At 49.2% G+C, this 15114-nt stretch overlaps 3 protein-coding genes and 1 long non-coding RNA gene across 5 annotated transcripts; 3 read left to right on the top strand and 1 right to left on the bottom strand.

Moving 5' to 3' along the window:
• Positions 1-2350: 2350 nt before the first annotated feature.
• On the top strand, positions 2351-6476 carry LOC147229755 (metalloreductase STEAP4-like). Its single transcript, XM_086155378.1, has 10 exons — positions 2351-2924; positions 3060-3167; positions 3248-3318; positions 3405-3492; positions 3598-3876; positions 4076-4170; positions 4265-4375; positions 4488-4530; positions 4627-4791; positions 5829-6476. Exons 1-10 carry the CDS (start codon positions 2697-2699, stop codon positions 6078-6080), a joined length of 1440 nt encoding a protein of 479 aa, XP_086011504.1. The 5' UTR covers positions 2351-2696; the 3' UTR covers positions 6081-6476.
• Positions 6477-7783: 1307 nt separating this feature from the next.
• LOC147229756 (serum amyloid P-component-like) lies at positions 7784-10017 on the top strand. The gene is made up of 5 exons (XM_086155380.1): positions 7784-7850; positions 7935-7989; positions 9073-9175; positions 9261-9561; positions 9646-10017. Exons 2-5 carry the CDS (start codon positions 7935-7937, stop codon positions 9862-9864), a joined length of 678 nt encoding a protein of 225 aa, XP_086011506.1. The 5' UTR covers positions 7784-7850; the 3' UTR covers positions 9865-10017.
• A 610-nt stretch (positions 10018-10627) lies between these two features.
• Positions 10628-13648, bottom strand: LOC147229757 (uncharacterized). 2 transcript variants are annotated; one of them, XR_015106824.1, is made up of 4 exons: positions 13517-13648; positions 13356-13411; positions 11571-11602; positions 11399-11452 (listed from the first exon to the last, which is right to left on the bottom strand). It is a non-coding gene; the product is annotated as an uncharacterized LOC147229757 (long non-coding RNA). The 2 variants fall into 2 exon arrangements; XR_015106823.1 differs by having other exon boundaries at positions 10628-11602.
• On the top strand, positions 13262-14568 carry LOC147229758 (C-reactive protein-like). The gene is made up of 5 exons (XM_086155379.1): positions 13262-13435; positions 13567-13636; positions 13719-13821; positions 13896-14196; positions 14267-14568. Exons 2-5 carry the CDS (start codon positions 13567-13569, stop codon positions 14483-14485), a joined length of 693 nt encoding a protein of 230 aa, XP_086011505.1. The 5' UTR covers positions 13262-13435; the 3' UTR covers positions 14486-14568.
• Positions 14569-15114: the final 546 nt, after the last annotated feature.

The raw sequence follows: 15114 nt of genomic DNA on the forward strand, positions 1-15114 counted from the left end.
GGTTCCAGCGGTCCAAGATTTCCCGTAGGAGAAGAGATGACTTGGAGGCTCGGGGCCACAAATAAATATTTTGTTCATGATGTTGGACACGGCATGAAGACGACTGGAATCTGGCCCGAAACCTACCGTGGGTGGATGTTTAAAACGTCGACCGTGACCTGAGATGTTTAAAAACTGATTATCACACGCTTTCAAGTCACGGCTTCAAAGGTTTTTGGTGAGTCGGGACCCCGCCCCCGAAAACACACGAGTACAAAGTCCGCCCTCCGGTGCCGAAGACACGGCGGTTGCGAACTAACGCCGCCGTCTTGTTCTGGTGATGTGCGAGTGGTGAACGAGTCATTGAAAACGGTCTGCCTGCTCTCAAAATGAGTGCAAACAAATCATTCATGAGGTCAAGGTAGCCTTCGCCACTTGCAAAACGAACGACTCATTCAGAAACTCGATGAACGAATCACTCAGTCACCCAAAACGTACGACTCGTTCAATAAATCAAAAAACAAATCACCCAGCGGCTCAAAGTGGTCCTGCCCCCTCCCTGAATGAACGACTCACTCAGTATCTCAATGAACAAATCACTCAGTGGTTCAGAGTGGAACTCCCCTCTCACAAAACGAACAGCTCACCCAGTAACAAAACGAAAGAATCGCTCAGTGGCTCAGAATAGCCGCGACCCGCTCTCTTAACAAACGACTCACCTAGTAACTGAACGAACGACTCACTCAGTAATTCAACAACAGATAACGTGCCTCTTCGTCCAACAGTAAGGCTTGTGCTCGATGTGTTGTCGTCCGTTATTTTCTGATGCGGCATCGAAACATACAGAGATGCTAAGGTGGCTAAAATTAGCAACGCATTCTTCTTCCTCAAACAAAAAAAAAAAGGATGTTCAAATTTGAAAGCAATAAAATGACCTGGAAAACGTTTGTGCTGCTGAGTAAACATATTACATGTAACACCCTTTAATATGTATTATACATGTAATATTTTCAATAAATATGCATCAAATAAAAATGACAAAATTATAAAATTATACTATTAACAGTTTTAAAAAAATAATATTGAAATTAAATTATGAAACACATTAAAATCGACTTTGATAATTATTATTATTGTTTTAAAAATAATATCTCGTCTACATTTTGTAATCTATTACTTTCAGAAGTCTGCATCTCACGGAAAAACACCCCAAAAAAAAAACCCTGCTCGTCTTTTTTTTTTTTTTTTTTTTGAAGACCGAGATCACTTTCAGATTCAGCTCTGCATGAGTGCACAGGTGGCATCTGAGTGAACACACACACACACACACACACACACAGGTTAAAGATAGACGGGATCTGAATAGTTAACTTAAAAGCAGCTGGGAAATTCCACTGTAAATCCCTGAAACGATCCCCGGGGACAGAGAGACAGTCAGGGGAAAGTCCTGGGTTGCGACACTTGTTACACAGAGTGTCTTCATTCTCTGTTGACACACACACACACACACACACACACTTGTTCTGTTGCTTTGTCCTTCTCTTTCCAGTCCTTTTTGGGAGCCTCCTTCCTTCCCAGGTCTCAGAAACACTGAGGTGATGTGTGTGTGTGTGTGTGTGTGGACCTGGCACCGCCCGACCACCTGGACGTTTCGGACTCAAACCCCCCGACCGCCGTTTGCGCACCTTGGCGGGAAACACACGGGACACCTGCACGCCACATCTGGACTTAGCAACTTTCTGACCTGCCCTTCGTTCCTGGAAAGTCCAGACCTGCCTCTTCCTCCTCCCTCTCCACGCCTGGCCTGCTATCCTGCAGGAGGAAGGCTGAGCTGCTGTTTACCAAACAGGCTTATGCATCTCAGTGGAGGTCTGGGGGCTAATCACCGCCGGGGGACACCGGATCAGAAAACACACACACACACACACACAAACACACGCACACACTCAGGGGGCTGGCACTCCGTCTCGACCCTCCGCCCTTCTCCACCCTCCGGGGCTGCGCTCACTTCGACAGCACATTAATTACTCATAGGGGCAACAGCAGGGCGGACTGCAGTGTGTGTGTGTGTGTGTGTGTGTGTGTGTGGGGGTTGACTTTGTCAACACACTCTGACCTGGATGTGCTAGCATGTGCACACAATGCAATGCAATTGCATGCGCGTGAAATTCAGGGTGTTGTTATTAACCATTTCTTACACGTTTATTACACGTTAATAAAGATTCCATTTTTACAAGATTTCTTCACCTCCGTTGCTCAACGTGAGTGTTTTGCAAATGCCAGCAGTTACCGACAAAACAAAGATCCGGAGTTTTGAAAGAGCGGCAAAAACTGCGCAGCCAGTCATAGATGTTGATTGCCCAGAAGGTGGGGGGGGGGAGGGCTCAGAAAGTTTCCACACACACGCACACACACACACACACACACACACACACACACACACAGAGTGGCTTCTCAGTTTGTTTTTGCAGTTTCTCTCGGCCGGCGCAGACACACTGACCCCCTTCCCTAGACAGGAAGGGGTGGAGGAGGGGGGCAAACAAAAACCAGAGTCGGGTCTGAAACCTTGCAGTCTGCGGAGGAACGGCTGGAAGAGCCGCTGGACGAGCAGGAGGAACGTCGACTTGGCTCAGGACGAATCGCTCGGACCGGCGGATCGCTTTTGATTTCCAGAAGGGAAACCAAAAAAAAAAAAGAAATCGGACGGCACCGCGTCCATGTCCGCTGTCGGAAGAAGAAGCAGCGAAGTGGAAGAGGTGAAGCCGGAGGACGTGCCGCTGCGCTCCCTGGGAATGGCGGCAGACGGCGAGCGGGAGACGCTCGGCATCTTCGGGACGGGGGATCTGGGTCGCTCCCTGGGCCAGCGGCTGCTGCAGGCCGGCTACAGGGTGGTGTACGGCAGCCGCAGGCCGCACAGCTGCGGGCCCCTCCCTCACGGGGCGCAGGTATCACCCGTTTGGTTTGTTTGGGGGGGTGCAAGGCGGTTTCAGGAGTGGGCGCCAAAAACAAAGCAAAGCGAGAAACTCCGGCTTTCTAAATGGACTATGTGTGTGTGTGTGTGTGTGTGTGTGTGTGGATAGGTTACCGGCCACGCGGATGCGGCCGCCTCGGCCAATCTGGTCATCATGTGTATCCACCGAGAGCATTACGGCTTCCTGAAGAGTCTTGGATCTCAACTCAAGGGGAAGGTACGGTGCCGTTGCACCCTGCGGCGTGGCGAGGTCTGCACAGCACCTCTTCATGCCCCCCCCCGCACTCTGATTGGCAGGTGGTGGTGGACGTCAGCAACAACCTCAAGAAGGGTCTGTACCCGGAAGCCAACGCTGCCTATCTGCAAAGGTCAGTGGGCGATCGGCAAACCGAGCCAGTTCGCAGAAGCTCCGGACGCCAGATCCCGCGGGTTGAATCCGATCTCTGTCCTTCAGCTTGATCCCTGGATCCCGCGTGGTGAAGGGGTTCAACACCCTGTCGGCTTGGGCGCTGCAGAACGGGCCCTCGGACGCCACCCGCCAGGTACGGAGCTCTTGGCCTTCCATCACGCGCTCTGGCTCTCCTCCGTGAGAACCCGCCGGCTGGAAGTGCTCGTACGGAGCCTGAATGTTTTGGGGTGTCTTCCAGGTTTACCTGTGCGGCAATAGCGCCGAGGCCAAGCAGGCGGTGGGCGAGGTCGCCACCAAGCTGGGTCTCACTGTTCTGGACCGAGGGTCCTTGTCTGTCGCCAGGGAGCTGGAGGACTTCCCCCTGAGGCTATTCCCGGAGTGGCGTATGCCGCTTGCGGTCGCCGCCGGCCTCTGCGCCTTCTTCTTCATCTACGAGGTCATCAGAGACGTGGCCTTCACCTACGTCACGAAGGGCAAGGACCACTCCTTCAGGATCATGGTGTCTCTGGCCAACAAGGTGGGATATTGACGGCTGAGGCTCAACCGGGGGAGCGGGCGCCCCTTCCAATTCAGGAGGTCGGCATTTGGATCCCCGGCGCCTCCTGTCCGCATGCTGAAGTTTTCTCGGGCGAGACACTGAACGCGGGATGAAAGCGTCCTATAAGTGAAGACCATTCCATGAGGAGTTGAAACGGATCTCTCTCGGGTCTCCGCAGGTGTTCCCCATCGTAGCCCTCATCATGTTGTCTCTCTGCTACCTGCCGGGCATCATGGCCGCCTTCCTCCAGCTCTACCGGGGAACCAAGTACAGGTTCGGACGTCCGACCCGACCGGATTGATGTTTCCTCGAGGGTGTGGTGATTCATCTTCTCAAACATACGAGTCCGGCCGTTCGTCTATTTCAGGCGCTTCCCCAACTGGCTGGACCGTTGGATGCTGTGCAGGAAGCAGATCGGACTGATCGCGCTGAGCCTGGCCTGTTTACACGTCCTCTACACCTATCTCATTCCCATCAGGTACGACTCTGGTACCGAAAACATTGTTCACATTGTACAAATGAGAAAGCGTTGCAGTCACTTTGCGGGCGTCTCCTTTCCACTGAGCAGATTCTGTGCTTCTTCCATGCAGATACTACGTGAGATACAAGATCTCCGAGAGCACAGTCGCAAAGGTGAGACCGGTTCGCGCTTGATAAAAAGCGACCCTTGTTTAGGAACCGCATTCTGACGCTTCTGTTTTCCGATCTCGGGTACAATGTCACACCCAGGTCCGGGAGAACAAGACCGACAAGTTCGAGACCTACTACGCCTGGCTGGGGGACTCCTACCTGTCCATGGGGATTCTGGGATTCGCCCTGTTCCTCCTGTTGGGAATAACCTCTCTGCCCTCGGTCAGCAACGCCCTCAGCTGGAGGGAGTTCAGCTTCATCCAGGTGCGTGTCCACAATGTCCTCTGCAACCAATCACATCAACAGTTTTTGGATAGTGTTTCCCAATCGTCTCTCAATGGTTCGCTCCGTCGCTCCGAGGTGGTGATTGTGAAGCTCCACCCCTCGCTGGTTGTCACAGATCTGGCATACCGCAGACCGGTGAGATGGATACTGAGGCCTCAGCGGTCAGCGGTACCTCCGCTGTGAGGTTCCATGTAGCTGCGAGGCCAAAGAGAACGAGGCTCCACCGCCCTGTGAGGACGTTGATGATTGTCCACAGGAAACCTGTCGGCGTCTTCCCGCCTTTGAGTACCTCGTACGGCGCTGCTGCTCCGCTTCCGTCCGCGCCTTTTCCGAACTCCGGTTCCTCAAACATCGGTCCGATCCTGCGGGGCGAACATTCTTTGGGCGCATTTCGGCGGCGGCGGTTGGCATGAAGCCTCGCTCCACCGATGCAAACCGGGGCGGAGTCTGCCGGCGTTCCTTTCGGAGATGTGTTTAGAACATCATAATTCTCGTTGTCAGCGGCGGCGGATCCTTTACTGTTGTTTTGTTTTGACTCGGGGCAGGAGCCGGTGTTTACCCTTCCCCACTTTGATCAATTGAAACTATAATCAGCTTCGCAACAGTGGGGTGGGGAAGGGGGGGGGGCACACAAACACATTCATAAATGTAACTGGGTCATGTCAAGCTCATTTCCTGATTCAACCCCCCCCCCCCCCCCACCCCTACTTTCATTCCAGCCTAAATTGGAGCAGTGCTTTAAATGTTAAGTTATTCATCAGATGTAATTTGCGGGGCATACATTATCTCTGGTCTTCGGGTCGGGACGGACCGCCGCGCCTGTTAATCTGCAAATATGTGCATGCACCTGCGTCCCCAGTGCACATTTGTAGGTCGAAGCGCATCTCGGCAAAGGTCGGTCCGTCGCGCTGCAGCCGTTACCCGTTAATTAGCTCCGTTTTTGCAGCCGAGGCGAATCCGAGCTTCGACCGTCCCGGTTCGGTTCCTGACCCCCGGCTCTTTGCCTCTCCTTACAGTCCAAGCTGGGCCACCTGACGTTGTTCTTCTGCACCTTCCACACCTGCCTGTTCGGCTCGAACAAATTCCTGTTCGCCTCGTCCTACAACTGGTACACGCCGCGGTCCTACATGCTCAGCCTGGTGTTGCCGTGGACGGTGCTGGTCCTGAAGGCGGTGCTGCTCCTGCCCTGCTTGGACCGAAGGCTCACCCGCATTCGCCAGGGCTGGGAGAGGGGACGGCAGGACGAGAGCAAGGAGCTGCTGACGTAGGACGACGGCTGGAGCTCAGTGGACGTCGACAGACGGACCAGAGTCTCCGCCGCTGTCCGATTGAATGGGATGAAAATGTTTCCTCAGGTGAAGTTGACCTGCCAATCCTTTTGTAGCCGAGATCAAGACACATGCAGGAAGTAAGAAGATTCCCCAGTTACGCCAGACCAACTGTCGACAAACAACGTGGACTCCTGATTGCCCAGCACGCTCTCTGTGATTGGATAGCGGAGAGAGCGCCTTCCTTGTTCCACAAGCCCGTCCTTGGGTGTAGTTCTACATAACATGACCGCGTTCTTCTGTTTCACCCTCCGGGTACAAGTGCTGCCACCTGAGAGGGGACCAGGCGGAGCTCCACCTGGCAAGTCCAAGAAATAAAATTTACACGAAATGAGATCCAGGAACTCCGTGCCTCTTTTTGGCCGCGCAAGCAGTGAAACACCGCCGGGCATCAACAGCTGAATGCACAGAAACGTCCGCTTGCATGACCGAGAGGCTGAATGGGTTTTCTTTATGAGGTGTGAAGGATAGGGGCAATAGTTGTATGCTTGGATATGATGTGTAAATAAGAGGGCCAATGATTGGGTATATTTGTATAAAATGTGAATGACCGGTGATCAAACGAAGATTAACCCCGCCTTTTCTGGCATACGGATCATCAGGTCGTGACATCTGATACTCTGATGAATGGGAAAATGTGCTTTTATAACGTTCGATGGCCGAAACGGTCAATCTAGGGTTGCAGATCAGACCCCATTACAGACAGATGATAATTAAAATATCATGGGAAATTATAGTTGGACTGAATTGGGGTACCCAATACATCGATTGCGATCTTCTGGTCGATTGCAAAAAGTAGGGCGTATAGGTCGCATTGGTATCAAAAAAAAAAAATAGATGTCAACCTATTATCCGTCCTAACTGTGAAATTAGTCCCTTTTTCTGACGTACAGGGCAGCCGGTCCGACATCTGACCTTTTCTGACACCGCATGCTTATGCAACGCCGCAAAGTGCTACAAAACTCTAGCAAGATAGGGAGTTACCTAGTTATCCTCAAATTTATTTCTTTCAAACCTGTCCCCACAAGGGGACAGGAAAGATAATAAAAATTAATAAATCGGGAAAAAAAAAAAAAAAAAAAAATCAATGAATAAATAAATGAATACAAATATAACTCATTGGATAAATTGTGTTTAGAAAAATAATGCAATAAAATACAATTAAAATGAAACAGAAACTAAAAGATAAAGCAGAGGATAAAATAAAGAAATTGTAAAACCAAACAAATTCAATAATGATATTAAATTAATCTAATATGATAAAAAAATTGAAAATAAATCAAGTTTGTGTACATCTATATATATTTCAAATATTTGTATATTTAGATTTAAAAAAAAAAAGGTAAAAATGACAAAAATACATTAGATTAAATCAAATCCAATAAATTACAAAGGAACAGAAAAAATGAAATGAAATAAAATTGCAATCCTCTCATCCAACGCTATCGGGGAAGACTTTGTCTAAACGGTACTTTCATGCCAGGAGAGCCAGTCAAGTAAAACAAAAAGACAAAATAAACGACGCGAATGAGGATTTGGGAAGGGTTTTCGGGGTGGGCCCGTGTCAGGCGGGGGGAACGTCCACTCGGAATCGAAAGAAAACAATTGCATAACTCCAAACGGAAATGGTAAGGAAATGGGGAAGTAGCGAGAAGAAAAATCCAACGCTTCCCTTTCTGTCACACACGAGACCCTGCCATACAAGTCACGGTAAGATCGGCGGGACGGTAAAATATGAGTACAGCGCAGTAATCCGAGCACAGAAGGTGTCTGATCAATTTTTCTTTAACCTAGATGAAGTACTTTTACCTCCTGTTGCTGCTGGCGAGCTGCTCCGCCACTCCTCAAGGTAATGGTTTTTTGTCCCTTCTTTTCCACCCGACTCCACGGACAATAACTTTGGACAGAGGAGCGACTCGTTCAATGGAGGTCTTTGAATTTGATGTTAAGGTTTTTATGGTCCATTCACAGTTAGGAAAGAGGAAGGGGTTTCAAATATCAAGTTAATGACTGTGGCAATTTTAATGCGGTCTCAGATTTAGAGGAGATGGAAAAATTCTGGAATGAGTTAAATGGAGCGATGCAGAATATCCCCAAAGGTGCAAGAGCGGGAATTGGTGCAGACTTCAATGGACATGTTGGTGCAGGCACCAGAGGTGATGAAGAAGTGATGTGCAGGTTTGGTATCCAGGAGGGACAGACGGTGGTAGACTTTGAAAAAAAGAGGATGGAAATGGCTGCAATAAATTCTTTTTTCCAGAAAAGCAAAGAACACAGGGTAACTCATAAGAGCAGAGGAAGGAGCACGCAGGTAGACTACATCTTGTATAGATGATGTTATCTGAAGGAGATCAGTGACTGCAAAGTAATGACTGTTGAGAGTGCAGCCACACAGCGTAGGATGGTGGCTTGTAGGATGAATCTGCTGACAAGGAAGCTAGAGAGGACAAAGACAGAGCAGAGGACAAAGTGGGAGTGTTGTATGGTTTTCAGGCAGAAGTTATGAAAGGCTCTGCTCGTTCAGGAGGAGCTTCAAGGTGACTGGACAACTACAGCTAATGTGCTGAGCGGTATGTGGTGTGTAGACCAAACTAAGGACACACGATGACTTGTATGCTAGGTTGGGGACTAGGACGGAGGGTCTAGGAAAAAGATTTGGGAAAAAGTATACAACAGGGTGGCAAGAAAGGCACTGTGGCACCTTATGAGGAGTGATTTAGAAGTATGTCAGACTTGTGCAGGACATGTATACGAGCTGCGAGACACTAGTGAGGTGTACCGAAGGTGGGATAAGTTATAAGTGAAGGTGGGACGACATCAGGCGTCAGCTCTTAGCCCCTTGTTTTCAGTAGTGATGGACAAATGAGGTCAGACAGGGATCTCCACGGAACGTGATATTTGCAGATGACATTGTGATCTTCCTCTCTGTCAGATTTGTCGATGAAAGTCTTCACCTTCCCCCAAGCCAGCAAAGAGGATCACGTCAGGCTGAACACCCCTCAACAACAGTTTAACGCAATAACAGTCTGCCTCAGGTAGAATCCCAGGAACTCAATTAGAAAACAAAGCCTTGCCCCTTTCCCCCTGTGTCAGACTCTGACATCTCTTCAACCCGCACAGGTCTTTCACGGACCTGAAGAGGGACCACAACCTTTTCTCGATGTCCACAGCCTCGCACGACAACAGCTTCCTGATTTTCTGGTCCCAGGCGCCGAGCCAGATCGCGGTCTATGTCCGGAATGGCAAGACGGAGTTTTACCTGCAGGACTACAAGCTCAACATGTGGCACTCCATCTGCACCACCTGGGATTCAGTGTCAGGGCTGGTGCAGTTGTGGTTTGACGGAACACCCTCTGCGAGGAAGTACGTGGTAGCAGGACAGACCGAAATCAACGAGCCACCCATAATTACCCTGGGGCAGGTAGGGTTCCATTTGGGGTTGGAGGGGTACGAGAAGCAAACTGACACCACGCTGTTCGAACAACCCCTTCGTTGATCTCCGCAGGAGCAGGACAGCCACGGCGGGGGGTTTGATGCCAAGCAGTCGTTTGTGGGCATGAAGACCGACGTCCACATGTGGAACTACGTCATCTCCCCCTGCGAGATGCAGAGGTACGCGGACGACCAGCTCTTCACGCCGGGAAACGTGCTCAACTGGAAGGCGCTGGAGTTCCAGTCTGTGGGGAAGGTGCTGATTGAGAGCCGACAAATGACCTGCGTCTGAAGGCTGAGAAGATAAATCAGGCCCATGTAAAAGAGCAGTTCACGTCGCTAGTCGCGGTTCAGTTTCCTGCACGCCGGTACTCCGGAGAGTCAAATCCGTAAAAGCAACGTCATAAAGAAACAGCTCGATTTTCAATAAAAAGGTACAACTGTCTGACTGCTGTTGTCTCCTAGTTCGGGTTCAGTTGCACAAGACAGCGCTTCTTAAGCGTGTACTAGTACCGCTCACTTGTATGCATTTTGCTCAAAAGCCACGTTGGCAGCGTCAAGCTTCAAGTATTTCATGAAGCTCTGTAACATCAAACGCTGGATGGAGGGAAGAAGGAACCCGGACACGTGATTGGATGCCGGCCCCCCATTTTCCCAATGAGATAACAGTGGAATTGCGGAAACGGCATCAAGAGCTGAGATCAGCTTGTTCTATTGCCAGAGAATAAATCATGCATGTCGTGCCGACGCAGTCTTTGGTCCTGCAGTAATCCCACCGGACGCAGAACTTTCCAAGGTCACTGTCCGACCACGATAGAGTTCTTTACAACATTATTCACGCCACGCCGCGGGCTCTGGCTAGCAGCGCGGTGGCTACCTGCTGTCATGGTTTTTAAGCTTTGAGGAGCCAATCCGATTGCCCGTTACCTTGGTTGTACAAACAAAGAAAGAAAAAAAAGAGAGAATGCTGGAGTATAATCCAGGAAATGGAGAATCCGTGCAGATTAGACAGCAAACGCTGAGGCATCCGGGGTGAATACGGTGGGAAGGCTCGGTGGAAAGGGGTTTGGCGAAGAACCAGGGCCAAAAAAACGCATTTGTTGTTTGTATTGCCTTCTAATCCACAGCCAATCACCTGCTTCCATCTGATCCTCTTTTCTGTGTGATCAACTAACTTCCTGTCCTCTTTAACTCCATCCATAAACCTCTTCTCTGATCTTCCTCTGGACCTCCAACCTCAACATCCTTCTACCCAGATCTTCACCATCCCTCCTCAAAACATCTCCGTGTGACTTGATCTCCAGAACATGTACTGCTCCTTTAATAGACTCCTTCCTGACACTTTTCTCCATCCGTTCCAAACTGCTTGCACAACTTCCTCCATCTCATCTCCCTTGATCTGGACCGCCGACCCTCGTTACTTAGAATCCTCCGCCTCCTTAAATATGAGACTCCAACATATTATCCCCACCATCCTTCTCCCCCCTGTAGGTTGGAATTACTGCCGGCATACTTTTGTTGGTACTGTAACGCGAGGCGCTAACAAGGTGTCAAAGGATCAGAGTTAGAATCTGCTTCATTGACCAGGTGTGTTTGCACAAACAAGGATGTCAGCTCCGCTTCACAGTTACGCTTCATGAAAGTAACCCAAGACAAGAAAACAGGACGTAGATAGAATACAAACTAGAGTTTACGTAAATAAGGTCATAATCGACCGGACTAATGTGGACATGAAGTATTGCAGAGATGAGGTGATTGCATGAGTGCATGACAATGTATGTGAAGTCTTTTGGCGATTCATGTGTTCACCGCAGTCCTGACTTGTGGGAAAAAAGCTGCTCCTGTGTCTGGTCGTGCTCGTGTGCAGGGATCTGCGTTTCCTACCGGACGGGAGAAGGAAGGGGAGGAGGTGACCTGGGTGTGACGGCTCAACGGTGATGTTCACTGCGTGGCTGCTGACTCTTGAAATGTAGTCCTGGATAGAAGGCAGTTTGGTACCTCTGGTTCTCTTCAGTCCCGATTGTCCATTTCTGTCGGTTGCAGAGAACACAAAGGATGAAGGGAAGTGCAGAAGTGGATCAGCAGCCCCTGAGGTAGCTTGAACTTCCTGAAATTTTGATAATGGGCTGTATTGTCTAAGGGGACTCTGTGTAACAATGCAGTGGCGTTCAAGATCACTTCAAAAATGGATCAACAACATCCATATAAACTAACACAGTGGCACTCAGATGTGTCAAAAGAAACAGAACTGACAAACTGGCCGGTATGCTTTGCCCAATCCGACCTGACACAAGATAGACAATAAATAATTACCTAAATAAGAGCTTCCCTGCATCTAACTACTTACAAAATGAATCCCCACGTCTTTTTGCTGTCCCAAAGAGCGAAGAACATTTCAGGACCCATATACCGCTGGTAGTGCACTCGTTCTGGTGATGCCAGTTCGAGGCTGCTACTGTGACGGTGTGCTAAGCTCAGAGATCAACACAGAAACAACAAACAACCATGCAGAAGAGAAAAACAAAGAAACAAAAAACAGCCAGCAATCTACGACAATAAACCAAAACCATTCTTCTAACCCCACAACAGGTCAGCGATTTTGACAAGCAAGTACAGGTAGGGCTGGTTTCCCTTCCTCCAACCTTCTGCTTCTTCCTCCTTCAGAGGTCGCCACAGTTAAAATTTGTTTGTTAATACACATTTCCGATGAGCATCTGAGGAAGAGCCTATGTTTCCTTGAAATGGCATGCGAGAATAAGTTTTTTGTCTCATATGTAAAACAAATCGGCTTTCTTTTTGGAGCATTGTTGGTGTGCGGATTTTTTCAAACTCCTCCTACAAACAACCATAATATGCCGTCTGGCTACATTCTCACCTGCCACTCCTTTGCGGTCACTCCTTCAGATTACATGCTCTAAACAAAATGTAGTCTACCTGTGTGCTCCTACCTCTACTCTTATAAGTTACCCTATCTTCTTGCATTTTTTGGAAAATGCCCTCGTTTTTTCAAAGTCTACCTCCATCTGTCCCTCTGTGTTCCTATCCTGGATACCAAACTTGTACATCACTTCTTCATCTGCACCAACATGTCCATATTCTGCATCACTTCATCTAACCAATTTACACTGGTACCTTGTAGGTTATCGGCACCAATGGCAGTCGTCGTTAACCAGGGCCTCCACCGATCCGCTATGAGATTCGTAGGTTTGATTTTTTCATTCACTTTTGGTTTTAGCACAAGAATACGGTGGTGTAGCCTAGGAAAAAAAATTCAAAATTCAAAAAAAGAGAGACCCCAAATGAGCCTCTACTTGTTACAACTACCTGGCTTGTAAGGTAGCAACAAAATGGGGAGACCAGATGTAATTTTTGAGTAACATTTTTTTCTTAAAGTAATTAAAGCTAAAAGTAGGCCAAAATGGGTTCAGTGGAAGAAAATGAAGAAAAAAAAAAATTAGTTATTTGTAAGCGTGTCAGTAAAATGGAAAACGAGCCAGGCTCACATTAAACACAAAACAGTGCACTAAGGAGGACGGGAACCCCAGCTGCTGCTCAGGAAATGATTTAATTACCACACAGGTTGGCAAATTGCCTGCACCTGTCAGCAAATTGCCTGAACCTGTCCAGTGGCTCCACCCTAAAACCAGATTATGAAGATTACGGGCTGTTTTGTCAAAGGGGAAGATCATTTTCTGGCCTTATTTCTAGCTGAACCAATTCTGTTCCGAGTCGACCGCAGTTTGTCTCACTGAACCGAGGAAGTAGTCTAGGTATTCAACCCACCTTGCTTCTCAGCACGGCAGCTTGTCTGGCTTAGACAACAAGGTGAGAACAGCAATCTGCAGGAGGCAAAGGAAGAAAAGGTGAGTGCAGCTGATTTCTTTTTTTTTTTTTTTTTTGTTGTCTGGATTGTATGCTTCAAAGAAAGCAAGGCTGTAGCTCACCGCCGAAAACACTGCATCGGCCCGTCTGAATCACTCTGCGCTTTGCCCAGATGACTTGGTGTGGTGCTCGGGTTCTACTGGTCCTGGTGGCTCTGGCTCCCGCAGCCACGGGTCTTCAGGGTAAGAAGCCCGTCTCCTCTCTGGGAAAAGACGACCGAAGTTGCGCCTCTGACGTTTTGAGATGTCCCTTTTTGTTTTCCAGACTTGTCGGGGAAAGTGTTCACCTTCCCCCAAAAGACGGACACGGATCATGTGAGGCTGAACCCGTCCCAGACCAACATTGGCACCCTGACCGTCTGTTTCAGGTAAGAACCCCATCCCACGCAGAGGCTTATCAGTTGAAATCTACGATGTCATTCGCTTCGTCCTCCGTCCCAAGGTTCATCACCGACCTCCGAAGGGATCACGGCCTTTTCTCCATGGCGACACCCTCTCATGACAATGCCTTCCTGATATTCTGGAAAGAATCGTCCAAAGACCTCGTAGTCTACATCAGGAACGGAGAGGTGGCGTTTCATCAAACGGACTACAGACTCAACGCCTGGCACTCCATCTGCTCCACCTGGGACTCTGCGTCCGGGCTGGTGCAGCTGTGGTTTGATGGAACGCCTTCCATTAAGAAATTTGTCTCAGCCGGATTATTCAACGTCATCGAATCTGGCGTCATCGTCCTAGGACAGGTAGTGTTTCCGATTTACTTTTAGTAGAGCAAAAAATAAATGAGACAAACGAAAACCTTTATCTCCACAGGAGCAGGATTCTCAAGGCGGGAACTTCTACGACGGCCAGTCGTTCTTGGGCATGGTGTCCGACGTCCACATGTGGAACTACATCCTGTCCCCCTGTGAAATCCAGAGGTACGAAAACAACCTAAACTTCACCCCGGGGAATGTGCTCAACTGGGGGGCGATGGACTTCCAGATCACCGGCAGGGTGCTGATAGAAGACAAGCAGATGAGCTGCATGTGAAGGTGCGGGAAGTTGGCGGGGGAGGGATTGTTTCTCCGCCTCACCGCTTACTCTGACTTGAAAATCGAATAAATGACGTCAAAAGTCCCAAGAGTTTTGTGTTTTTTTTTTTTTGAGCGCCTTCGTTATTCTGGGCCCGATCCAAAGCACGACCTCAGAGTTTAAGATATTGTCTGCGACTCTGAGGGCTCCCTAAAGTCAGGACACCCCGAGAAACTCCTGGTGCCCCTCGCTTCAAGGAAGGAACGGCTCCCTGGAGACCAACACCTGAGCGAGAAGAGCTGCAGTTCACCGGCAGAGGAGTTGGTGTGTCGACACGCTGCGCGAGTGCAGATCCCAAAAGCATCGACCGTCTGATTGGCGCGGCGCCTGCAAACCCCCTCGGGGGGGAAAAAAAAAACACGTCTTTAGACCGCAGACGTCGGAGACCACGAAACAAAAAAGAAGGGAGACCGTTCAGCCGCCTCAGGGGGCGTGAACGAGAGATTTTCGGGTTTGCAAATCGCCCGATTTACCATTCCAGCCGTGGATTTCATATCAAAAGATTATGTTGATTTTCTGAGTGTCTGATTTTTGTGCGAGAGCGACTTTTATTGTCTTTTTAAACGATGCATTTGTGGGGGGAAAAA

The sequence above is a fragment of the Fistularia commersonii genome, chromosome 11 (assembly GCF_037954325.1).
Source record: "Fistularia commersonii isolate RoL2024-O1a breed Wild chromosome 11, RoL_Fcom_v1.0, whole genome shotgun sequence".
NCBI classification, from domain to species: Eukaryota; Metazoa; Chordata; class Actinopteri; order Syngnathiformes; family Fistulariidae; genus Fistularia; species Fistularia commersonii.